Source organism: Pseudophryne corroboree, chromosome 2, assembly GCF_028390025.1.
Source record: "Pseudophryne corroboree isolate aPseCor3 chromosome 2, aPseCor3.hap2, whole genome shotgun sequence".
Taxonomy (NCBI): domain Eukaryota; kingdom Metazoa; phylum Chordata; class Amphibia; order Anura; family Myobatrachidae; genus Pseudophryne; species Pseudophryne corroboree.
Window position 1 is genome coordinate 126906621 of NC_086445.1, and position 27349 is coordinate 126933969.

Below are 27349 nucleotides of genomic sequence, written 5' to 3' on the forward strand. Positions count from 1 at the left end.
GAAACGTTGATCTATGGAGTAGTCTGCTTGTCTCCTCTGTTGTTGCTATAACTGTAGTCCTGGGAGTGCCGCCTATTGCCGTATAAAGACTGTTTAGACCCGCATTGGGTTCTGTTTGGAGGGCACCCGGGCAGATTCTGTGTCTCAGCTGAGTGCCGGTGTGCACTGAAGGTGTATATATATATATATATATATATATATATATATATATATATACATACACACCGTATATACTCGAGTATAAGCCGACTTTTTCATCACTTTTTTTTGTGCTGAAAAAGCCCCCTCGGCTTATACTCGAGTCAGTGCAGGGGACACGGAGGGCAGTGCAGTGCAGTGTGAAGGAGGGACACGGAGGGCACAGCGCGCGCCTCTCCTGTGTCCCTCCTGCATCTCCGGCGGGTCTATTAAAGGAAGTACCCATTCGTGAGCTCTGATAGGCTCATGAACCGGCACTTCATTTATCAGACCCATGCGGCCGCCGGAGACGCAGGAGGGACACAGGAGAGGCGCGCGCTGTGCCCTCCGTGTCCCTCCTTCACAAGACAGCGCGGGAGCGGCGGAAGGTAAGTAACTGGCACTGGGGGAGCATATTTGGCACTTGGGGGGGCGCATATCTGGCACTGAGGGGGCATATCTGGCACTATGAGGGCATATCTGGCACTGAGGGGGCATATCTGGCACTGTGAGGGGATATCTGGCACTGAGGGGGCATATCTGGCACTATGAGGGCATATCTGAAACTGAGGGGGCATATCTGGCACTATGAGGGGGCATATCTGGCACTATGAGGGGGCATATCTGGCACTATGAGGGCATATCTGGCACTATGAGGGGGCATATCTGGCACTATGAGGGGGCATATCTGGCACTATGAGAGGGCATATCTGGCACTATGAGGGGGCATATCTGGCACTGAGGGGGCATATCTGGCATTATGAGGGCATATCTGGCACTGTGGGGGCATATCTGGCAGTGTGAGGGCATGTCTGGCACTGTGGGGGCATATCTGGCAGTGTGAGGGCTGTGTACAGCTAGAGATGCATTTCCCACCCTAGGCTTATACTCGAGTCAAAAAGTTTTCCCAGGTTTTTGTGGTAAAATTAGGTGCCTCGGCTTATATTCGGGTCGACTTATACTCGAGTATATACAGTATATGTATATGTATATATATATGTAAGCAATGTCCGGCACTCCAATATATACTTAATACACGCCCGGTGCCCTCACGGCCATGTGTGGATGAAATAGAAAATAGTAACATGCGGCACTCACAGCTTAGTAGAAACTGGTGAATAAACGGCCAGACTCCGTGAAGATCAACGTTTCAATTTATAAAATTTTCGTCAGGATACAAACAAATACAAATGAACTCACCTTATATCCCCACCAGCGTGAACATTTCTCCCGCCCGCCGGAGCGCCAGCGCAGGACGCTGAGGCAGGGCGCTGTCAGATGACGTCGCGGCTGACAGCCGTTACGTGCACACCAAACCCATCACCATGGTGACAATCTAAACAAGGCACAATGCTGCAGTCAATGGCGGTACTTAGAAATAAGACCTCCGTATAGTAATAAGATACAATCGCTTAAAAGCTCATTCCAATACTTGACAAAAGTTAACATTTCAGATATAACCACCATGTTCAAAGTGACAGATTGAGGGGATCTGCTAAGAGAAACCCATAGATATTAGTAACACTGAGTCACGAAAAAAGGAGAAAAAACATTGTAGTCACAAAATGAATCGGGGCAAATGTAACAATCATATAGTACAAAAAATATATATAAAAATAAAAAGAATGAAAAAAATGAAAAAAATTTATGAAAATTTTTTATAATCAATATATGAAACAATTATATCAAATAGAAATAAAGAAACAATATAATGAAAACCAGCAATGCTTGACACCTAAAAGCAGGACAAGGGAAGAGTTTCGTTAAGGCCCCGTGGGGCCAAGACATCCAATTTGGATATCCATCTGGCCTCACATCTCAGCAGAGCAGCCCCTCTGTCGCCTCCTCGTAATGATAAAGGAATATGATCTATCATGCGGTACTTGATGCTGGCCACACTATGTTTAAATTCAGCAAAGTGTCTGGCCACTGGTTGTTCACTTATACCAGTGGACAGTGCCTGTCTAATAGCTGATCTGTGTGCCGTCATCCTCTCTTTGAACTTCCTGATAGTTTTACCTATATAGGAAAGTCCGCATGGGCATATGATCTGGTATACGACATAGGTGCTCTCACATGTTAAGCGATGCTGAATTTTAAGCTTTGTACCTAAATGAGGGTGACAAAAAGTGTCACCACTAATCAGATACTTACAAGTAGTACAGGGACACTTGTAGCATCCCAATTTGCCTAAAGTTAAAAAGTTCTTTGGGGGTGGCTTCCCTTTACCTGTAATGTCAGTTTTGACCAGAATATCCCGCAAATTGCTGGATCTGGAGAAACATGGCATCAAATCTACTCCGCCCAACTTCAATTGATCATCTGACTTAATAAGATGCCAATGTTTTTTGGCAATTTTACATACAGTCTCAGAACGTGAATGGTACTGATTCACCCAAGGAAATTTGGAATCCTGTGTTGTCCTAATCTTTTTGACTAATAGGTCTTTTCTATCCATAGCCAATACTTTTTCTTTATCATGAAGGAGTTTACGTAATTGGTAACCCCTGGCTGCAAATTTGGATATAAGGTCATCAATTTGAGCTGATGCTATAGATGCATTATCATTGATCCTTCTGATTCTGATCATCTGTGAATATGGTAAGCCATATTTCAGGCTTCTGGGGTGACAACTATTCCAATGCAGGAATGTATTGCGGTCAGTTGGTTTAGTAAAGACCGTAGTTGAAATCCTACCTTCAAGGAGAGAAATTCTAACATCTAGGAAATCTATCACCTGTCTATCCATCTTAAAGGTAAATTTAACTGGACTGGCAGAGTTGTTATGAGTTTCCATGATCAATTTAAATTTTTCTTCCGTGCCCCTCCAAATCAACAAAAGATCATCTATGAATCTTGTATAAAATACAATATCCATAGCTATTTCTGGATCTCTGAAAAATAAATCATTCTCGACTGCAAACATGAAGATGTTAGCGTATGTCGGAGCAACTGCAGAACCCATCGCACACCCTTTGGTCTGTAAATAAAAGTCACCATCAAAAAGAAAAAAGTTTTTGGTGAGGATGAGTTCCAACAGTTGCCCCGCAATTTCAACATGTGCAGCATTTAAAGAGCTAAATTCCAGCAAGAATTTCTGTACCGCTTTTAAACCCTCTGCATGAGGAATGACAGTATATAAACTGCACACATCTGCAGTAATAAGCCAAACATCATTAGGAACAATATCCAAATCAATCAATTTATTGAGGAGTGCTGTGGTGTCCAACAAATAATTAGGTTGTGTCTGCACCAAAGGTTGCAGAATGGTATCAAGAAAAGTAGATGTGGGCTGAAATAAAGAGCCCCGTGCCGCAATAATGGGCCTCCCCGGTGGAGGGTCGAGGCCCTTATGGATCTTGGGCAAACTGTAAAGTAACGGTACAATGGGAAACTCTGGAATAAGGACCTCAAAGCACTCCTCAGAGATGAGGGACGAATCTAGTGCAATCAACAACGTTTCTCTTAGGCATTTAGAAAAACCAATGGTAGGGTCTCCCCGGAGTTTTAAATAAACACCAGGTTCCACTAACTGACGTTGTAATTCAGATCTATAATCTTGAAGATCCTGAAGCACTACCGCACCCCCCTTATCTGCAGGACGAATAACAAGATTGTCATTGCCTGATAAAGACTTCAAAGCTTTGAGTTCTTGTGGATTCAAATTGGATCTCATGGGAGCTGGATCTTTCATGGTATTCACCACCTGCTGATCAATAACACGCATGAAAGTTTTGATGCTTGGATTATTAGTCAAGGGGTCAAAAGAAGATGGTTTTTTGAATTGAAATAGGCTAGACGGAAAAGAACTTGTATCACTCCGGGTAGAATCAGGTTGTTTCTGTGAAAAAAACTCTTTTAATTTGAGCTTACGTTGAAGTTGGTGCTTCTCAATGTTCCATCTCAGAGGATCAAAATCTTTAGACGGCACAAATGAAAAACCCTTTGAGAGGACACTTTTTTCACTGTCTGTGAGTTCTACACTAGACAAATTGAAAATTATTTGCTCTTGCTGGCTGCGGGTGGCTTTTTTCCACGTTTGGCTGCGTCTGTATTGTCCGCCTCGTCGAGTAGGGCGTCTTTGCGGGCACCGGTGCGTGTTGTCACTCCTAAAGGGATGTTAGGACCTCTGCGACGATTGCGATTACGATTCCGGCGGGGTTCAGAGTCGCTGGCCGTGCTGGTGTTTTCAGCGGAAGTTTCGGTATCAAGTGCTGTTCTCGGGTAACGTTGTCTACGAAAGAAGGGGCGTTTGGTCTCACCTTCTTTATTACCTGACAACCACCTATACACCTGATGATTGTCGTAATCTTTCTCGACTTTCAGAAATTTCTCACGCTTATATTTAATCAGGTCACGTTTATAGGTGGCAATTTGGCTGGCCAATTTCTCCAACCACTCGTTATCTTTATCAGCCTCCAATAACGGTATATGTGTTACTTCTAGCACTGAGATTTTTGCTTTAACCGATTCTACTTCCCTATTAGAATGCTCAATCACCAATAACATTAAGTCAGCTGAACATTTGTTCAGAATAGATACCCATTTACGACAAAAAGCAGGGTCCCATCTTCCTATCGTAGGGCAATTACGTACTCTGAACCCCCTGGGTATTTTCTTTGAACGAAAATAATCGCTGAGTGTAATCGCATGATAAGTAAAGTCAATTTCCTTTTTCTTTAAGCGTAGTAAATCACGAAAAATCACTTCTGTGGAAAGTGCCTCAATTTGATCAAAGAGTTGTTCTTTGTGTAAAATAGTGTCAGTCTCTGATTCAGAGTAACTAAAATGTTCTTGCAATGGGATTAATAAGGGGTTAAAGATTTCCTTTTCTCCCACATTGGACTCAGCCATATTATAGAGAAATGTTTCAAAGTTCAATATTGGCTGCCACAATGGTATAAAAAGTGGTTAATCTAATTTGCAAACTAGCAAGCTTAATAAAAAATAGCAGCTAGATTTATCTTAATTGCAAGCTAGCAAGCTTAATGAAAAAATCAGCAGCTAGAACCAAGTGAATAATACAATCACCCTGTGTAAAAAAAGTGTCCAACAAATCCTGAGAGACAGACGAGAATCAGAATTTCCAAGAAGAACTTAACCAATGGTTGCCGTGACCAAGATAACACCAGTTCCCTGGTACATCATGGATATGTAAGCAATGTCCGGCACTCCAATATATACTTAATACACGCCCGGTGCCCTCACGGCCATGTGTGGATGAAATAGAAAATAGTAACATGCGGCACTCACAGCTTAGTAGAAACTGGTGAATAAACGGCCAGACTCCGTGAAGATCAACGTTTCAATTTATAAAATTTTCGTCAGGATACAAACAAATACAAATGAACTCACCTTATATCCCCACCAGCGTGAACATTTCTCCCGCCCGCCGGAGCGCCAGCGCAGGACGCTGAGGCAGGGCGCTGTCAGATGACGTCGCGGCTGACAGCCGTTACGTGCACACCAAACCCATCACCATGGTGACAATCTAAACAAGGCACAATGCTGCAGTCAATGGCGGTACTTAGAAATAAGACCTCCGTATAGTAATAAGATACAATCGCTTAAAAGCTCATTCCAATACTTGACAAAAGTTAACATTTCAGATATAACCACCATGTTCAAAGTGACAGATTGAGGGGATCTGCTAAGAGAAACCCATAGATATTAGTAACACTGAGTCACGAAAAAAGGAGAAAAAACATTGTAGTCACAAAATGAATCGGGGCAAATGTAACAATCATATAGTACAAAAAATATATATAAAAATAAAAAGAATGAAAAAAATGAAAAAAATTTATGAAAATCAGATCATATTCCTTTATCATTACGAGGAGGCGACAGAGGGGCTGCTCTGCTGAGATGTGAGGCCAGATGGATATCCAAATTGGATGTCTTGGCCCCACGGGGCCTTAACGAAACTCTTCCCTTGTCCTGCTTTTAGGTGTCAAGCATTGCTGGTTTTCATTATATTGTTTCTTTATTTCTATTTGATATAATTGTTTCATATATTGATTATAAAAAATTTTCATAAATTTTTTTCATTTTTTTCATTCTTTTTATTTTTATATATATTTTTTGTACTATATGATTGTTACATTTGCCCCGATTCATTTTGTGACTACAATGTTTTTTCTCCTTTTTTCGTGACTCAGTGTTACTAATATCTATGGGTTTCTCTTAGCAGATCCCCTCAATCTGTCACTTTGAACATGGTGGTTATATCTGAAATGTTAACTTTTGTCAAGTATTGGAATGAGCTTTTAAGCGATTGTATCTTATTACTATACGGAGGTCTTATTTCTAAGTACCGCCATTGACTGCAGCATTGTGCCTTGTTTAGATTGTCACCATGGTGATGGGTTTGGTGTGCACGTAACGGCTGTCAGCCGCGACGTCATCTGACAGCGCCCTGCCTCAGCGTCCTGCGCTGGCGCTCCGGCGGGCGGGAGAAATGTTCACGCTGGTGGGGATATAAGGTGAGTTCATTTGTATTTGTTTGTATCCTGACGAAAATTTTATAAATTGAAACGTTGATCTTCACGGAGTCTGGCCGTTTATTCACCAGTTTCTACTAAGCTGTGAGTGCCGCATGTTACTATTTTCTATTTCATCCACACATGGCCGTGAGGGCACCGGGCGTGTATTAAGTATATATTGGAGTGCCGGACATTGCTTACATATCCATGATGTACCAGGGAACTGGTGTTATCTTGGTCACGGCAACCATTGGTTAAGTTCTTCTTGGAAATTCTGATTCTCGTCTGTCTCTCAGGATTTGTTGGACACTTTTTTTACACAGGGTGATTGTATTATTCACTTGGTTCTAGCTGCTGATTTTTTCATTAAGCTTGCTAGCTTGCAATTAAGATAAATCTAGCTGCTATTTTTTATTAAGCTTGCTAGTTTGCAAATTAGATTAACCACTTTTTATACCATTGTGGCAGCCAATATTGAACTTTGAAACATTTCTCTATAATATGGCTGAGTCCAATGTGGGAGAAAAGGAAATCTTTAACCCCTTATTAATCCCATTGCAAGAACATTTTAGTTACTCTGAATCAGAGACTGACACTATTTTACACAAAGAACAACTCTTTGATCAAATTGAGGCACTTTCCACAGAAGTGATTTTTCGTGATTTACTACGCTTAAAGAAAAAGGAAATTGACTTTACTTATCATGCGATTACACTCAGCGATTATTTTCGTTCAAAGAAAATACCCAGGGGGTTCAGAGTACGTAATTGCCCTACGATAGGAAGATGGGACCCTGCTTTTTGTCGTAAATGGGTATCTATTCTGAACAAATGTTCAGCTGACTTAATGTTATTGGTGATTGAGCATTCTAATAGGGAAGTAGAATCGGTTAAAGCAAAAATCTCAGTGCTAGAAGTAACACATATACCGTTATTGGAGGCTGATAAAGATAACGAGTGGTTGGAGAAATTGGCCAGCCAAATTGCCACCTATAAACGTGACCTGATTAAATATAAGCGTGAGAAATTTCTGAAAGTCGAGAAAGATTACGACAATCATCAGGTGTATAGGTGGTTGTCAGGTAATAAAGAAGGTGAGACCAAACGCCCCTTCTTTCGTAGACAACGTTACCCGAGAACAGCACTTGATACCGAAACTTCCGCTGAAAACACCAGCACGGCCAGCGACTCTGAACCCCGCCGGAATCGTAATCGCAATCGTCGCAGAGGTCCTAACATCCCTTTAGGAGTGACAACACGCACCGGTGCCCGCAAAGACGCCCTACTCGACGAGGCGGACAATACAGACGCAGCCAAACGTGGAAAAAAGCCACCCGCAGCCAGCAAGAGCAAATAATTTTCAATTTGTCTAGTGTAGAACTCACAGACAGTGAAAAAAGTGTCCTCTCAAAGGGTTTTTCATTTGTGCCGTCTAAAGATTTTGATCCTCTGAGATGGAACATTGAGAAGCACCAACTTCAACGTAAGCTCAAATTAAAAGAGTTTTTTTCACAGAAACAACCTGATTCTACCCGGAGTGATACAAGTTCTTTTCCGTCTAGCCTATTTCAATTCAAAAAACCATCTTCTTTTGACCCCTTGACTAATAATCCAAGCATCAAAACTTTCATGCGTGTTATTGATCAGCAGGTGGTGAATACCATGAAAGATCCAGCTCCCATGAGATCCAATTTGAATCCACAAGAACTCAAAGCTTTGAAGTCTTTATCAGGCAATGACAATCTTGTTATTCGTCCTGCAGATAAGGGGGGTGCGGTAGTGCTTCAGGATCTTCAAGATTATAGATCTGAATTACAACGTCAGTTAGTGGAACCTGGTGTTTATTTAAAACTCCGGGGAGACCCTACCATTGGTTTTTCTAAATGCCTAAGAGAAACGTTGTTGATTGCACTAGATTCGTCCCTCATCTCTGAGGAGTGCTTTGAGGTCCTTATTCCAGAGTTTCCCATTGTACCGTTACTTTACAGTTTGCCCAAGATCCATAAGGGCCTCGACCCTCCACCGGGGAGGCCCATTATTGCGGCACGGGGCTCTTTATTTCAGCCCACATCTACTTTTCTTGATACCATTCTGCAACCTTTGGTGCAGACACAACCTAATTATTTGTTGGACACCACAGCACTCCTCAATAAATTGATTGATTTGGATATTGTTCCTAATGATGTTTGGCTTATTACTGCAGATGTGTGCAGTTTATATACTGTCATTCCTCATGCAGAGGGTTTAAAAGCGGTACAGAAATTCTTGCTGGAATTTAGCTCTTTAAATGCTGCACATGTTGAAATTGCGGGGCAACTGTTGGAACTCATCCTCACCAAAAACTTTTTTCTTTTTGATGGTGACTTTTATTTACAGACCAAAGGGTGTGCGATGGGTTCTGCAGTTGCTCCGACATACGCTAACATCTTCATGTTTGCAGTCGAGAATGATTTATTTTTCAGAGATCCAGAAATAGCTATGGATATTGTATTTTATACAAGATTCATAGATGATCTTTTGTTGATTTGGAGGGGCACGGAAGAAAAATTTAAATTGATCATGGAAACTCATAACAACTCTGCCAGTCCAGTTAAATTTACCTTTAAGATGGATAGACAGGTGATAGATTTCCTAGATGTTAGAATTTCTCTCCTTGAAGGTAGGATTTCAACTACGGTCTTTACTAAACCAACTGACCGCAATACATTCCTGCATTGGAATAGTTGTCACCCCAGAAGCCTGAAATATGGCTTACCATATTCACAGATGATCAGAATCAGAAGGATCAATGATAATGCATCTATAGCATCAGCTCAAATTGATGACCTTATATCCAAATTTGCAGCCAGGGGTTACCAATTACGTAAACTCCTTCATGATAAAGAAAAAGTATTGGCTATGGATAGAAAAGACCTATTAGTCAAAAAGATTAGGACAACACAGGATTCCAAATTTCCTTGGGTGAATCAGTACCATTCACGTTCTGAGACTGTATGTAAAATTGCCAAAAAACATTGGCATCTTATTAAGTCAGATGATCAATTGAAGTTGGGCGGAGTAGATTTGATGCCATGTTTCTCCAGATCCAGCAATTTGCGGGATATTCTGGTCAAAACTGACATTACAGGTAAAGGGAAGCCACCCCCAAAGAACTTTTTAACTTTAGGCAAATTGGGATGCTACAAGTGTCCCTGTACTACTTGTAAGTATCTGATTAGTGGTGACACTTTTTGTCACCCTCATTTAGGTACAAAGCTTAAAATTCAGCATCGCTTAACATGTGAGAGCACCTATGTCGTATACCAGATCATATGCCCATGCGGACTTTCCTATATAGGTAAAACTATCAGGAAGTTCAAAGAGAGGATGACGGCACACAGATCAGCTATTAGACAGGCACTGTCCACTGGTATAAGTGAACAACCAGTGGCCAGACACTTTGCTGAATTTTAACATAGTGTGGCCAGCATCAAGTACCGCATGATAGATCATATTCCTTTATCATTACGAGGAGGCGACAGAGGGGCTGCTCTGCTGAGATGTGAGGCCAGATGGATATCCAAATTGGATGTCTTGGCCCCACGGGGCCTTAACGAAACTCTTCCCTTGTCCTGCTTTTAGGTGTCAAGCATTGCTGGTTTTCATTATATTGTTTCTTTATTTCTATTTGATATAATTGTTTCATATATTGATTATAAAAAATTTTCATAAATTTTTTTCATTTTTTTCATTCTTTTTATTTTTATATATATTTTTTGTACTATATGATTGTTACATTTGCCCCGATTCATTTTGTGACTACAATGTTTTTTCTCCTTTTTTCGTGACTCAGTGTTACTAATATCTATGGGTTTCTCTTAGCAGATCCCCTCAATCTGTCACTTTGAACATGGTGGTTATATCTGAAATGTTAACTTTTGTCAAGTATTGGAATGAGCTTTTAAGCGATTGTATCTTATTACTATACGGAGGTCTTATTTCTAAGTACCGCCATTGACTGCAGCATTGTGCCTTGTTTAGATTGTCACCATGGTGATGGGTTTGGTGTGCACGTAACGGCTGTCAGCCGCGACGTCATCTGACAGCGCCCTGCCTCAGCGTCCTGCGCTGGCGCTCCGGCGGGCGGGAGAAATGTTCACGCTGGTGGGGATATAAGGTGAGTTCATTTGTATTTGTTTGTATCCTGACGAAAATTTTATAAATTGAAACGTTGATCTTCACGGAGTCTGGCCGTTTATTCACCAGTTTCTACTAAGCTGTGAGTGCCGCATGTTACTATTTTCTATGTATATATATATATATATATATACACACACACACACAGTATATGCACACACATACATACAGGATGGATAGATAGACAAACAGACAGACAGATAGATCTCTGCTGTCACAGAACCAGCAGACCACAAAATGTATCTCACTTACTGTACATTGTGGTATGATGGTTATTTCAGTCACATAACTGTGAACTACTTTAAAGACATTTGGGAGTATGCAACACTTGCCCTGTATTAGATAGATAGATAGATAGATAGATAGATAGATAGATAGATAGATAGATAGATAGATAGATATTCCATCTAATGTTATCATGTTTGGCAGCTGCCACCACAGAGAACACCAATTGATGGCAGCAGCAATGACAGTTGAGCTCACTGGGTCCAGCAGCAGAACTGAGATGGTTGCAGTAAATGCCCCAAACCACTTGGTGTAATGACTCTTCAGTGCTAATATGTACGTTCCCGCATGTATCACTGTGTAATATCAGTGGGAAGATGATGGTGCGGAGTATAAGGCAGAGAGCTGAAGCACGCCCATCACTAACTGCCGCCCGCATGCCACATTTTAATTCACCATGGTATAAAACCCCAGCACACGGCAATATCACTGGCATTCACTCAGTTGAAGCTGTTGCTGACGCATGAGAAAAGCAAGGAGAACCTCCGGAGAATTCGCCAGGATCAACAAGTCGTCGAGATACGGCAGGATCCTGATACCCTGACGGCGGAGTAGGGCCATCATGACCGCCATGACCTTGGTAAAAACTCGAGGAGCCGAGGTCAGACCAAACGGCAAGGCCTGGAATTGAAAATGTAGGTTGCCAATAGCAAAACGCAGTTATTGCTGATGCGACACTGCAATAGGTATATGCAGGTAAGCATCCTGTATGTCTAGGGATACCATGTAGTCCTTGGACTCCAAGTCCAGAACAATAGAGTGTTTACCTGGTGATTACCTCTTTTGAACATTAACCCATTGTGGTCAGGTGTACTATGTCTTTATATTTAGTAAGGTATAGTCGTGGTGTAAAGGACAGAGTATGATTACTGATTAGTAAAAGAAAACAAATACTGAGCAACATCCCCAAACAGGTAATTTCAACTTTAAACTTGTCATTCATTTTGTACGCTCTGGACATGGCTACTACTAACAAATGCACAGAAACATTTTCTAAAGCTATGTCTGCAAATGCTAGGAGCTTAGGAGACAAAATTCCAGAGCTAATTGCGATAATGACAAGGGATAACCTGGATTTTGTGGCTATTACAGAGTCTTGGTGCAATGAGAATCATGACTGGGACTTAACTATACCAGGATACAATTTATTTAGGAAAGATAGAATAGGAAGAATAGGAGGAGGGGTAGCAATGTATGTGAAAAAAAGCATAAATGCCACTTTAATACAAAATATTGAAGCCAAAACTGAGGCCCTTTGGGTCACCATAGAAACTGGGAAGAAGGACATTATTCGCATTGGGGTGATCTATAGACCACCAGGCCAGGGGCAGGATTTGGACAGGAACCTATTGTTGGACATCTCTAAAATGGCTTTTAAGGGAGAAGTCATAATCATGGGAGACTTTAATTTACCTGATGTAAATTGGGAGGGGTCTTTTGCAAGTTCAGCTACAAGTGGCAAATTTCTACATTCCTTACAGGGAGCATCTCTCAAGCAATTGGTGAGGGAGCCCACTCGCAAAGACTCAATATTAGATCTAATTCTTACAAATGGTGATAGAATATCTGATATATATGTGGGTGAGCACCTGGGATCCAGTGATCATCAAGCAGTATGGTTTAGTATAAAGACAGGATCCAACTCCTCTCACACAAAAACAAAGGTGTTGGATTTTAGAAATGCAGACTTTGCAAAAATGGGGAGATGTTTAAGTGATTCATTGGCAGACTGGAGGAACTTGGAAGGGGTGCAGGAGAGGTGGAAAAAAATTAAAAGTGCATTACTAAGTGTAACAGACCTTTGTATCAAAATGGTTAGGAAAAGCACCAGGAAAAGGAAGCCAGTGTGGTTCACAAAAGTAGTATCAACTAGTGTGAAAGCAAAAAAGATGGCTTTTAGGAAATACAAACAGACTCAAAATAATAACGACAAAGAGGAGTATCTGGACAGACGGAAGGATGCTAAGAAAGTGATCAGACGTGCAAAGGCAGAAGCTGAGGAGAAAATGGCCCAGTCAGTAGATAAAGGGGGCAAAACTTTTTTTAAGTATATAAGTGAAAGGAGAAAATCAAATGGAGGAATAATAAGACTTAAGACAGAGAGTGGGCATTTGGTGGAGGGAGACAAGGCAATAGCAGATCACCTAAATAATTATTTTTGCTCAGTATTTACTACAGAAGAAGGGATGGGGCCACAGTTAAATTGCAAGGACATTCATAAAAATAAGGTAGATGAAAATACATTTACAGAGGAGAAGGTCCTAACAGAACTTTCAAAACTAAAAGTGGATAAATCAATGGGACCAGATGGAATACACCCAAGGATACTCAAAGAGCTAAAAGATGTCCTGGTTACACCTTTAACAGAATTATTTAACCAGTCACTAAATACAGGTGATATTCCAGAGGACTGGAAAAGAGCAAATGTAGTTCCACTGCACAAAAGTGGAAGCAAGGAAGAAGCAAGTAACTACAGACCAGTAAGCCTTACATCAGTAGTAGGGAAAGTAATGGAAAAACTATTAAAAGAAAGAGTAGTGGAATATCTTAAATCGAACAACTTACAGGATCCAAAACAGCATGGATTTACTGGTGGGAGATCATGCCAAACAAATCTTATTGACTTTTTTGACTCTGTGATGAAAATAATAGATCAAGGGGGAGCTGTAGATGTAGCATATCTAGACTTTAGTAAGGCATTTGACACTGTCCCACATCACAGACTGCTAAATAAACTTGAAAGCCTGGGGGTGGATTATAAATTAGTGAAATGGATAAGAACCTGGTTGCAGGATAGGAAACAGACAGTTGTAGTTAATGGAGTGCAATCTATGGAGGGAAATGTTACCAGTGGAGTACCCCAGGGATCTGTACTAGGTCCAGTTCTCTTTAATATCTTTGTTGGTGACATTGCAGATGGTATTGAAGGGAAGATATGCCTTTTTGCAGATGATACAAAGATATGCAACAGGGTAGACACACCGGGAGGGGTCAAACAAATGATTGATGACCTAGGTAGGCTTGAGAAATGGTCAAGAACGTGGCAACTACAGTTTAATGCTAAAAAATGCAAAATCATGCACTTGGGTCTCAAAAACCCAAAGGCTAAGTATAGTATCAAGGGTACTATAATGGAAACTACTGAGGAGGAAAGAGATTTAGGAGTCACTATTTCAAGTGACTTGAAGGCAGGAAAGCAATGCAACAAAGCAATGAGAAAGGCAAGTCAGATGCTTGGTTGCATTGGGAGAGGAATCAGTAGCAGGAAAAAAGAAGTGATAATGCCACTGTATAGGTCATTGGTAAGGCCCCATCTGGAATACTGTGTCCAGTTCTGGAGACCCTATCTCCAGAAGGATATAAATACATTAGAGAGTGTACAAAGAAGGGCAACTAAAATGGTGCATGGCCTACATCACAAAACTTACCCGGAAAGGCTAAAAGATCTTAACATGTATAGTTTGGAGGAGAGAAGGGAAAGGGGAGACATGATAGAAACTTTCAAATATATAAAGGGTCTTAACAAAGTTCAGGAGGGAAACATTCTTCAAAGGAAAAGAAGTATTAGAACTCGAGGGCATACATTGAGACTGGAGGGGGGGAGGTTCAGGGGAAATTTAAGGAAAAATTACTTCACAGAAAGGGTAGTGGATAAGTGGAATAGCCTCCCATCAGAGGTGGTAGAGGCTAAGACTGTAGGGCAATTTAAACATGCTTGGGACAGGCATATGAATATCCTTACAAAGAATCAAGGTTAAAAAAGGGTTGAGATTGCCTAAAGGATAAAATAAAAAAGGGGCAGACTAGATGGGCCAAGTGGTTCTTATCTGCCGTCAAATTCTATGTTTCTATGTTTCTATGTTAAGAGTTTCCATACAGAATTTGGATACTTTCACAAACTTGTTCAAAGATTTGAGGTTGAGAATGGGCCGAAAAGATCCATTCGTTTCGGGACTAGGAACAGCGTTGAAGAGTACCCCCTGCCTCTCTGAGCCAGAGGCACCAGCACTACCACTCCTGTGTCCAGGAGGGATTGCACCACCAGATGGAGAGTACTTGCTTTCACCATATCCGAAGGGACGTTTGTTGAGCAAAACTGGTGAGGGGGACATTTCTTGAAAGAGAAGTGGTCTGTAGCCATACCTGAGCAAACCATAGAAGTCGGCCTCCCACCCTGGGATCCCCCAGAGGGAGGCCCGCCCCGTCATGCAGCAGGCTTGTCTGTTTTGGCAGCAAGCTGACAGGCAGCCCAGGCACGTTTAGGTTTGGGCTTAGTGGATTTGGAAGTGCAAGCCTGTTTCGGGTACGCCTGACCCTTTGCTTTACTTGGAGGGCGAAAGGAACAAAATTAAGTACTCTTAGCCTTCGTGGCCGAAAGAGTAATACTAGGCAGACATGCAAACTTAGCAGACGCTTAGTCAGCGACAAGCTTGTTGAGTACTTCCCCAAAAAGAATGTTTCCCTTAAAAGGGATAACCTCAAAAGTCTTTTTCGAGTCCAGATCTACCGACCAGGACCGCAACCAGAGGATCCGGTGAGCCAGAATAGACGTGGTAGACGCTTTGGCCGCTAGGATATCTGCATCTGATGCTGCCTCCTGAATATAATGAGAGGCTGTAACAATGTATGAAAGACACTGTTTTGCATTATCAGGAAAATTAGACGGTAGTTCCCATTCTACTTCCTGAACCCAGGCCTCTACAGCTTTAGCAGCCCAAGAGGCCGCACTAGTAAGCCTATGCACAGCTCCAGCCAGAGTGTAAATGGACTTCAAGCAACTCTCCACACATTTATTCGTCGGTTCCTTTAGAGAGGTGACGGTAGTGACAGGCAGAGCAGATGACACCACCACACGTGCGACTTGTGAGTCCACCGGCGGCGGTGTTTCCCAATTTTTGCTTAACTCTGCAGCGAGGGGATAACGAGCCAGCATTTTCTTAAACAAAGATAATTTCTTTCCTGAGAGAATGTGGTAAAACTAATTTAGTAACCTTCTGACGCTTAAACTTATCTGGTTTCTTAGAGGTAGCTGGGGGTTCTTCATCATCATCAATTTGAAGAATCAGCCATATAGCCTCCAAGAGGTCAAGAACATCCACTTGGGTCAGGGATTCCCCATCAGAAGCATCTGCATCAGTGTCTGAGGGATCAGTGTATGCGCCATCTTCATCCGATGAAGTATCTGTAACATGAGTGGACTATGAGGATGTAAGGGCCCGCTTAGAGGACACTTTGGTCTTAGGCGGGTGAGGGTTAGGATTCTGCTTGGCCAAAGACTGATTTAATTGCTGTAACTGAGAGGACAGAGCATCTGCCCATGGTGGATTTACAGCCGGGACAATGGGCCTAATTCTGAGTTGATCGCAGCATCAAATTTGTTAGCAGTTGGGCAAAACCATGTGCACTGCAGGTGTAACAGATATAACATGTGCAGAGAGAGTTAGATTTGGGTGTGGCGTGTTCAAACTGAAATCTAAATTGCAGTGTAAAAATAAAGCAGCCAGTATTTACCCTGCACAGGAACAAAATAAGCCACCCGAATCTAACTCTCTCTGCACATGTTATATCTGCCTCCCCTGCAGTGCACATGGTTTTGCCCAACTGCTAACAAAGGTGGTCATTCCGAGTTGTTCGCTCGTTATTTTTTTCTCGCAACGGAGCGATTAGTCGCTAATGCGCATGCGCAATGTCCGCAGTGCGACTGCGCCAAGTAAATTTGCTATGCAGTTAGGTATTTTACTCACGGCATTACGAGGTTTTTTCTTCGTTCTGGTGATCGTAATGTGATTGACAGGAAGTGGGTGTTTCTGGGCGGAAACTGGCCGTTTTATGGGAGTGTGTGAAAAAACGCTACCGTTTCTGGGAAAAACGCGGGAGTGGCCGGAGAAACGGAGGAGTGTCTGGGCGAACGCTGGGTGTGTTTGTGACGTCAAACCAGGAACGACAAGCACTGAACTGATCGCACTGGAAGAGTAAGTCTCGAGCTACTCAGAAACTGCACAGAGAAGTCTTTTCGCAATATTGCGAATCTTTCGTTCGCAATTTTGATAAGCTAAGATTCACTCCCAGTAGGCGGCGGCTTAGCGTTTGCAATGCTGCTAAAAGCAGCTTGCGAGCGAACAACTCGGAATGAGGGCCAAAGTTCCTGCTGCGATCAACTCAGAATTACCCCCAATATGTGGCTGTAATGGCACAGGAAGTCCCATAGGGGGCGCAAGTCTAGTTACCAGCGTAGTCAGTAAATTAGAGAATGTAGCCCACGGTGGGTCAGTAGTTACCCCCGACGTAGGAAACTGACTAAGGGGTACACAGCCCCCAGCACCTGAACCCTCAGCTGCAATATTTTCTTCAGAGACATCCGGGGCAGGAACACTGCCAGACGCAGGGTCTGCCACCGAACCCTCACCCTGAATAGCTGACATTATATGAAAGCGTTACCGTAGGGTGGAATAGTACAATAAAAGCAGACAGAATACCTAACACAAATCACCCCGGATAGTGACTACAGGCAGAGCACACACGGAGGGTTTAAGAGGTAAATGGTGACTGTAAAACACAGAGAAAATACCAAAAAAAGTATATCCTGTGAAAACCACCATATTATATGAAAACCATGACGCACATAGCCCCCTACAGGGTACAGAATATAGGGATAGCAGTAGATGTGAGATACACGGAATGGAAATCACACAGCAGCAATTGGCACACACACACAGTCACATGTACAATGCAGAAATTATCACAGATAATAATAAAACTGCACTGGACTAGCAATACTGTAGTAACTGCACTACACAAGTAAAGCTAAGTAGGTATATATATATATATATATATATATATATATATATAGCAATGCACAGTAAACACTGGATGTATATCACAGGATACTTGTACTAAATAACCCTGACAAAGTGCACTTTTTCTTAACTAATGAAGCAGGCGGCTTTACAGAGGAGGCATTGCCCAGCAGTCCAAGATCAGCGCAGCTGTGTGTGTAATGGCGCCCAAACGCTGACAGGGATGCAGCTCCAGGGCGGGAACATTCGCAGTAAATGGTGCCCTGGGGCTGGGGGAGGGGCTACAGGTCAGAGCCAGAACCCCTTGCTGGACTTCACCACCGGCACTGTGGGCCAGGGGTGTATCTATGGGTCCGAGCGCCCCTGGCAAAGTAAGGGACTGGTGCCCTCCATATTGGAAATAGGAAAGGTGCATGTGCAAAAAAGGGACATGATCTTTTGGGAAAGGGGCATGACCATACAATAGTTCCCCCAATTCAAATTACGCTACACAGTAGTAACCCTTATACACATCATGCCCACACAATAGCAGTTCCCTTTACACATTATGCCCACACAGTAATTCTTATAACACTGAGGAGAAATCAGCGGTGCCTGGCCTGGCTGAGGACACAATGCGACCCAAGGCCAGGTAGTATAATCAAATAGTAGTGGAAAGAAGTGCAATGCAGCGCACTACCCAGTGGTGCAAGTAGAAATAAATGTGCGTGGCCAATGAAAAATAAGATTTTAAACCTACCGGTAAATCTTTTTCTCGTAGTCCGTAGAGGATGCTGGGGACTCCGTAAGGACCATGGGGATAGACGGCCTCCGCAGGAGACATGGGCACTTTAAGAAAGACTTTGGATCTGGGTGTGCACTGGCTCCTCCCTCTATGCCCCTCCTCCAGACCTCAGTTAGAGAAACTGTGCCCAGAGGAGACGGACAGTACGAGGAAAGGATTTTTGTTAATCCAAGGGCAAGATTCATACCAGCCACACCGTATAACTTGTGATATACTAACCAGTTAACAGTATGAAAACAACATAGCATCAGTCCAAGACCGATGAAACTATAACATAACTCTTATGTAAGCAATAACTATATACAAGTCTTGCAGAAGTAGTCCGCACTTGGGACGGGCGCCCAGCATCCTCTACGGACTACGAGAAAAAGATTTACCGGTAGGTTTAAAATCTTATTTTCTCTAATGTCCTAGAGGATGCTGGGGACTCCGTAAGGACCATGGGGATTATACCAAAGCTCCCAAACGGGCGGGAGAGTGCGGATGACTCTGCAGCACAGATTGAGCAAACAGGAGGTCCTCCTCAGCCAGGGTATCAAACTTATAGAACTTTGCAAAGGTGTTGACCCCGACCAAGTAGCAGCTCGGCACAGCTGTAGTGCCGAGACCCCTCGGGCAGCCGCCCAAGAAGAGCCCACCTTCCTGGTGGAATGGGCCCTAACCGATTTTGGTAACGGCAAGCCTGCCGTAAAATGCGCCTGCTGAATCGTGTTACAGATCCAGCGAGCAATAGTCTGCTTTGAAGCAAGAGCGCCAACCTTGTTGGCTGCATACAGGACAAACAGTTCTTCTGTTTTCCTGACTCTAGCCGTTCTGGCCACGTAAATTTTCAAAGCCCTGACCACATCAAGGGACTCAGAATCCTCCAAGTCACGCGTAGCCACAGGCACTACAATAGGTTGGTTCAAATGAAATGATGAGACCACTTTAGGTAGGAATTGAGGACGGGTCCGCAATTCCGCTCTATCCATATGGAAAACCCGATAGGGGCTTTTATGTGATAAAGCCGCTAATTCCAAAACACGCCTAGCCGAAGCCAAGGCTAACAACATGACCACCTTCCAAGTGAGATATTTCAACTCCACCGTTTTAAGTGGTTCAAACCAATGTGACTTAAGGAAACTCAACACCACGTTAAGGTCCCAAGGCGCCACCGGAGGTACATAAGGAGGCTGAATATGCAGTACTCCCTTCACAAAAGTCTATACTTCAGGGAGAGAAGCCAATTCCTTTTGAAAGAAAATGGATAAGGCCGAAATCTGAACCTTAATGGAGCCTAATTTTAGGCCCAAATTCACTCCAGTTTGTAGGAAGTGAAGAAAACGGCCTAGATGGAATTCCTCCTTAGGAGCATTCCTGGCCTCACACCAAGAAACATATTTTCGCCATATTCGGTGATAATGTTTTGAAGTCACGTCCTTCCTAGCGTTTATTAGCGTAGGAATGACCTCATCTGGAATACCTTTTTCCGCTAGGATCCGGCGTTCAACCGCCATGCTGTCAAACGCAGCCGCGGTAAGTCTTGGAACAGACAGGGCCCCTGTTGCAACAGGTCCTGTCTTAGAGGAAGAGGCCACGGATCTTCTGTGAGCATTTCCTGCAGATCCGGATACCAAGTCCTTCGTGGCCAATCTGGAACAATGAGGATTGTTCTCACTCCTCTTTTTCTTATTATTCTCAACACCTTGGGTTTGAGAGGAAGAGGAGGAAATACATTGACCGACCGGAACACCCACGGTGTCACTAGGGCGTCCACAGCTACCGCCTGAGGGTCTCTTGACCTAACGCAATACCTTTGTAGCTTTTTGTTGAGACGGGACGCCATCATGTCTATTTGGGGCAGTCCCCACTGACTTGCAATCTGTGCGAAGACTTCTTGATGAAGTCCCCACTCTCCGGGATGCAGGTCGTGTCTGCTGAGGAAGTCTGCTTCCCAGTTGTCCACTCCCGGAATGAACACTGCTGACAGTGCGCTTACATGATTCTCCGCCCAGCGAAGAATTCTGGTGGCTTCCGCCATCGCCACTCTGCTCCTTGTGCCGCCTTGGCGATTTACATGAGCTACTGCGGTGACGTTGTCTGACTGGATCAGAACTGGTTGGTCGCGAAGAAATGTCTCCACTTGACGAAGGGCGTTGTATATGGCCCTTAGTTCCAGGACGTTGATGTGGAGACAAGTCTCTTGACTTGACCAAAGACCTTGGAAGTTTCTTCCCTGTGTGACTGCTCCCCAAACTTTGAGGCTCGCATCCGTGGTCACCAGTATCCAGTCCTGAATGCCGAACCTGCGGCCCTCTAGGAGGTGAGCACTCTGCAGCCACCACAGGAGAGACACCCTGGCTCTTGGGGACAGGGTGATATGCTGATGAATTTGTAGATGTGACCCGGACCACTTGTCCAGTAGGTCCCATTGGAAAGTCCTTGCATGGAACCTGCCGAAGGGGATGGCTTCGTATGTTGCCACCATCTTTCCCAGGAGTGCAATGATGTACTGACCCTTGTTTCGGCTTCAACAGGTTCTTGACTAGAGTCATGAGTTCCTGTGCTTTTTCTATCGGAAGAAAAACCTTTTTCTGGTCTGTGTCCAGAATCATGCCCAAGAAGGGCAGACGAGTCGTAGGATTCAACTGCGACTTTGGGATATTGAGAATCCAGCCGTGTTGCTGTAACACCTTCAGTGAAAGTAATACGCTGTTCAACAACTTCTCCCGTGATCTCGCTTTTATGAGGAGATCGTCCAAGTACGGGATAATTGTGACACCCTGCTTGCGCAGGAGCACCATAATTTCCGCCATTACCTTGGTGAAAATTCTCGGGACCGTGGAAAGCCCAAACGGCAACGTCTGAAATTGGTAATGACAATCCTGTACCACAAATCTCAGGTACGCCTGATGAGGAGGATATATGGGAACATGCAGGTATGCATCCTTTATGTCCAGAGATACCATAAAATCCCCCCCTTCCAGGCTGGCGATGACCGCTCTGAGCGATTCCATCTTGAATTTGAACCGTTTTAAGTAAAGGTTCAGGGATTTTAAATTCAAAATGGGTCTGACCGAACCGTCCGGTTTCGAGACCACAAACAGAGTTGAGTAGTATCCCTTGCCTCGCAGGGGAACCTCGACCACCACTTGTTGAAGACACAATTTTTGAATCGCATGTAATACTATCTCCCTTTCTAGGGGAAAAGTCGGTAGCGCCGATTTGAAAAACCGGCGAGGAGGCACCTCTTCGAATTCCAGCTTGTATCCCTGAGAAACAATTTCTATTGCCCAGGGATCCACCTGTGATTGAACCCAGATGTGGCTGAAAAGTCGAAGACGTGCCCCCACTGGAGCGGACTCCCTCAGGGGAGCCCCAGCGTCATGCGGTGGATTTTGCAGAGGCCGGGGAGGACTTCTGTTCCTGGGAACTAGCTGTGTTGTGCAGCTTTTTCCCTCTGCCCCTACCTCTGGCAAGAAAGGACGATCCACGTACTGTTTTGCTTTTATTTGAACGAAAGGACTGCATTTGATAATGAGGCGCTTTCTTAGGTTGTGAGGGAACATAAGGCAAAAAATTTGATTTACCTGCCGTAGCTGTGGAGACGAGGTCCGAGAGGCCTTCTCCAAATAATTCCTCACCCTTGTAAGGCAAAAACTCCATATACCTCTTTGAGTCGGCATCACCTGTCCACTGTCGGGTCCATAAGACTCGCCTAGCAGAAATAGACATAGCGTTTATTCTGGAACCCAGTAGACTAATGTCCCTTTGAGCATCCCTCATATATAAGACAGCATCTATTATATGCCCTAGGGTCATTAAAATGGTATCCTTATCTAGGGTATCTATTTCCGCTGATAAGGAATCTGTCCATGCTGCTACAGCACTACAAACCCAGGCCGACGCAATTGCCGGTCTGAGTAAGGTACCAGAATGTGTGTAAATGGACTTTAAGGTAACCTCCTGCTTGCGGTCAGCAGGGTCCTTGAGGGTAGCCGTATCTTGGGATGGCAGCGCTATCTTTTTTGATAAGCGTGTCAAAGCTTTGTCTACCCTAGGGGAGGATTCCCACCGTATTCTGTCCTTTGGCGGGAAAGGATACGCCATAAGAATCCTTTTGGGAATCTGCAGTTTTTTGTCTGGAGATTCCCAAGCTTTTTCGCATAATTCGTTTAGCTCATGTGAGGAGGGAAAGGTTATCTCAGGTTTCTTTCCTTTATACATGTGTACCCTCGTGTCAGGGACAGGGGGTTCCTCTGTGATATGCAAAACATCTTTTATTGCAATAATCATATATCGAATACATTTAGCCATTTTTGGCTGTAATTTTGCATCATCGTAGTCGACACTGGAGTCTGAATCCGTGTCGGTATCTGTGTCAACTATTTGGGATAGTGGGCGCTTCTGAGACCCCGAAGGTCCCGGCGACATTGGGACAGACATGGGTTGACTCCCTGACTGTACCCTAGCTTCAGCTTTGTCTAATCTTTTGTGCAATAAATTTACATTAGCACTTAAAACATTCCACATATCCATCCAGTCAGGTGTCGGCACTGCCGAAGGAGACCTTACATTCATACACTCCCCCTCCTCCTTAGGTGAGCCTTCAACCTCAGACATGTCGACACGCGTACCGACACACCACACACACACAGGGAAGCTCTTTTCTGAAGACAGGTTCCCCACCAGGCCCTTTGGAGAGGCAGAGAGAGTATGCCAGCACACACCCCAGCGCTATATGACCCAGGAAAAAACACAGAATGTTTACCCAGTAGCGCTGTATGTATATATATATATATATCTGCGCCAATTATGTGCCCCCCCCCCCCCTCTTGAAAACCCTCTGTCACCGTGTGTAAGCAGGGGAGAGTCCGGGGAGCTTCCTCTCAGCGCTGTGCTGTGGAGAAAATGGCGCTGGTGAGTGCTGAGGGAGAAGCCCCGCCCCCTCAGTGGCGGGCTTCTGTCCCGCTCAAAATTCTTAAAAATATGGCGGGGGCTCTTTAGTGACAGTGCCCAGCTGTACATGTATATATGTACTTTTGCCACAGGAGAGGTTTATATTGCTGCCCTGCACCCTTACAGTGACAGATGTGTGTGAGGTGAATGGGAGCAATGGCGCACAGCTTCACTGCTGTGCGTAACCTCTATGAAGATCAAGATGTCTTCTGCCGCCTCTGAAGTCTTCTTTTCTTCTCATACTCACCTGGCTTCTATCTTCCGGCTCTGCGAGGAGGACGGCGGCGCGGCTCTGGGACGGACGGCGAGGGCGATCCCTCTGGAGCTAATGGTGTCCAGTAGCCTAAGAAACAGAGCCCTGAAACTCAGAGAAGTAGGTCTGTTTCTCTCTCCTCAGTCCCTCGATGCAGGGAGTCTGTTGCCAGCAGGCTCCCTGAAAATAAAAAACCTAACTAAAATACTTTCTGTCAGAAAGCTCAGGAGAGCTCCCTGTAATGCACCCAGTCTCCACTGGGCACAGTATCAAACTGAGGTCTGGAGGAGGGGCATAGAGGGAGGAGCCAGTGCACACCCAGATCCAAAGTCTTTCTTACAGTGCCCATGTCTCCTGCGGAGCCCGTCTATCCCCATGGTCCTTACGGAGTCCCCAGCATCCTCTAGGATGTTAGAGAAATGGGGTCGTGATACACATATGACCCCAATACTACAGTGCCAGATACACATATGCCCCCAATAGTGCCAGATACACATATGCCCTCACAGTGCCAGATACACAGTGCTAGATATGCCCCCACAGACCCAGATATGCCCCACAGTGCTAGATATGCCCCCACAGTGCCAGATACACATATTCCCCCACGATGCCAGATATGCCCCTCACACACACACACATGCCTCCATGGTGCCAGATATGCCCCCACAGTGCCAGATCTGCCCCACAGTGCTAGATATGCCCCCACAGTGCCAGATACACATATGCCCCCGCAGTGCCAGATAAGCCCCCTCAGAGCCAGTTATGCCCCCACAGTCATATAGTCATAGTCCCCATCCCCCTCCCAGCACATAGCCATAGTCCCCTCCCAATAAATAGCCATAGCCCCCACCTCCCCAAACAATAGCCGTAGTCCCCCCAGCACATAGTCTCCACCTCTCCTAACAGTCATACAGTAGTCCCCACCCCCCTCCCATCACATAACAATAGTTGCCCGCCAGCATAGATAGCCATAGTCCGCCCTCCTGCACATAGCCCCTCACCTCCCCAAGCACTTAGCCATAGTCCCCATCCGCCTCCCAGCACATAGCTGTAATCCGCCCATAGCACATTGTAGTAGTCTCTCCCACTCCCAGCACATACATAGCTTCCCCACACAGCACATAGCCCTAGTCCCCACCCCACAACATCCCAGCAGATAGCCGTAGTGTTTGGCAATACCTGCTGTGCCTAGCTGCCTGGGATGGAGGGCAGAGGATCGCTCTGCAGTCAGGAGCTGGCGCCGGTGTCAGGCACCGCACCAAACTACGTGATGAAACTGAAAAAAAAAACTACAGCTCCCAGCAGCCCTTGCTGCCGGGAGCTCCCGAAAGCAAGGGCTGCTGGGAGTTGCAGTATATTTCCAGTTTCTTCCCTGCAGTGCATTGCGGTGCCGGACACCGGCACCAGCTCCTGCCTGCTGAGCAATCCTCCACCCTCCATCCTAGGCAATGCACAGGCAGCTCGGCACAGCAGGTATTGCCAAACACTACGGCTTAAGGGATTCTACACATTGGCTGAGGGTGGCACCGTCAGGCGGCGCCCCCTGCTCAGCTGGCACCCCTGGCGAGTGCCATCCTGGCCAATGGGTAGATACACCCCTGCTGTGGGCCTTAAAGAAACGGACTTATGCAAAAATCCGATCTGTGCCCATGCCCTGGTGGTCTAGTGGGGGCCCTGCACGGCCACAGTGTCCACGCCAGCGCGCGCGGTCCGCCTCCGAAGGAGGATCACGATTTGCAGCGGGTCCTACCTGGAGGACCCTCTTACCTCCTCCTTTCAGCGGCCACGCGATCCCGGAGAGCAGCGGTGGTGTGTGTGTGCCCTTATGAGAGAACCAGAGCCTCGGCTGAAGTTACCCAGCAACCAGGGCGCGGGAGTGTACAGCGCCGCTGGAAGGTGAGGGAGCCGCAGCATGATGTGTCAGAATGACACATAGCACTTTTAAGTGCCTATGCTGCGGCTCTGAAGTCTTCTTTCGTCACTTGAAAGCTCTTTTCAAGGTTGCCCAGCGCAGCCCTCCCTGTTAGCCTGCACTGCAGGCACCAACTTACAAACTGAGCTCCTGTGCACGGAGGCGGGGATATAGAGGAGGCGGCGCTGTGCATCTTGGGAACAGTCAAAGCTTTTAGCCTGTTGGTGCCTCAGATCAAGATCCAACTCTACACCCCGATGTTATCCCTGTGGAACCCCAGTGTACCCCGCTGCAGAAAACTACATTGCTAGCATACACTGACTATTGGGGCTTGCGGTATTTGGACAACTGTGTGCGACTAAATCACAAAAAGGGTTCCAATACGAGCGTCTGCGGCTATTCCTCCCACCACATTCTGTTATGCCAAAGCTGCAACTTTATATTTATACATGTGCTGCACTAATTCCTTTGCGACAAAAGTCACAACCTAGCGACTCAGCGCTGCCCGCTAAAGAGGAGGGGGCCCAGACGGAGCCTGCACACGGGTCTCCTTCTCTCTAAATACGCCCCTGTATAGTGCACACATACTTATTTTCCCTATCACTTGGACACACATACACACTACGGATCATTTTTTGTCAGAACTAAGTAGCCTACTAGTATCTTTATTGAGTGTGGCAGGAAATAAACTCCACACAGAAAGTGCTAACCACTGCGAGGCAGTAATGCTAACCACTATGCCAACTATATGACAGGACTTACCATTGGTGCCCAGATACCAGTTACTGTCCTCATACTTTCGGTTCCATAACAAAGCACCAACAGAGCTGACCAGAGCCATGACCAGGAGTATGCAGAACAGAACCAGGATTTGGATGTTGGTGACCTTCTCTACATTAGACCTCTTGAGAGGCGCTTTTGTAGAATTCTGGACAAACAAAAAGTAAATATTGAAAATAAAATGAAGCAAATGAATGACTTTATAGCATAACTTTTATCACATTCACATATAATTCTTCCTTTCTTTAGTTCCAACTAGCCACATCACTTGTTAAACCCTAATATATACTGTAAATGAATTTATTAGCAAAACAGCAATTTAAAAAATAAACAGTTTCCTATTTTAAATAGTGGTAGAAAAAGATAAAGATTGTGGGTAATGTATGGAGGAGCAGTGCGGATTAACTTGTAATCCTTCACGGGCTGCTTGTGGGGGTGTGATGCATTATACCACACGTCGGGGATGCCGGCGGTCCCATGACCGACAACCCAACAATCAGAATACCTACAGGGGACGGGGTAAATATTTTTGGGGGTTGGTTTTCTTAGTTGATGATCTGTCTTCTGATGCAGCTACTGTATATTTCTCTCTCTCTTTTCTCTCATTAAATTATTACATTCATTTCTACTGTACTCTATATCCTTTAGCTGTGAAGCTCTGAATGGGGCAGTTGCATTCACCTATTATGGTTTCTCTTGTTTAATTCTTCGTATTATGGTGTGTTACCCTATGGACAAACTCAGGAAGATTGTCTTTGTATCTACA

General features: G+C 44.7%; 1 protein-coding gene across 1 annotated transcript in view; it reads right to left on the minus strand.

Moving 5' to 3' along the window:
* ATP8A2 (ATPase phospholipid transporting 8A2) overlaps nucleotides 1–27349 on the minus strand; it is a 1320460-nt gene that overhangs the window by 894685 nt on the left and 398426 nt on the right. Inside the window, exon 11 of the mRNA XM_063951698.1 lies at nucleotides 26566–26731. Coding sequence (XP_063807768.1) covers nucleotides 26566–26731 — 166 coding nt within the window. The remainder of the gene's footprint in view (nucleotides 1–26565; nucleotides 26732–27349) is intronic.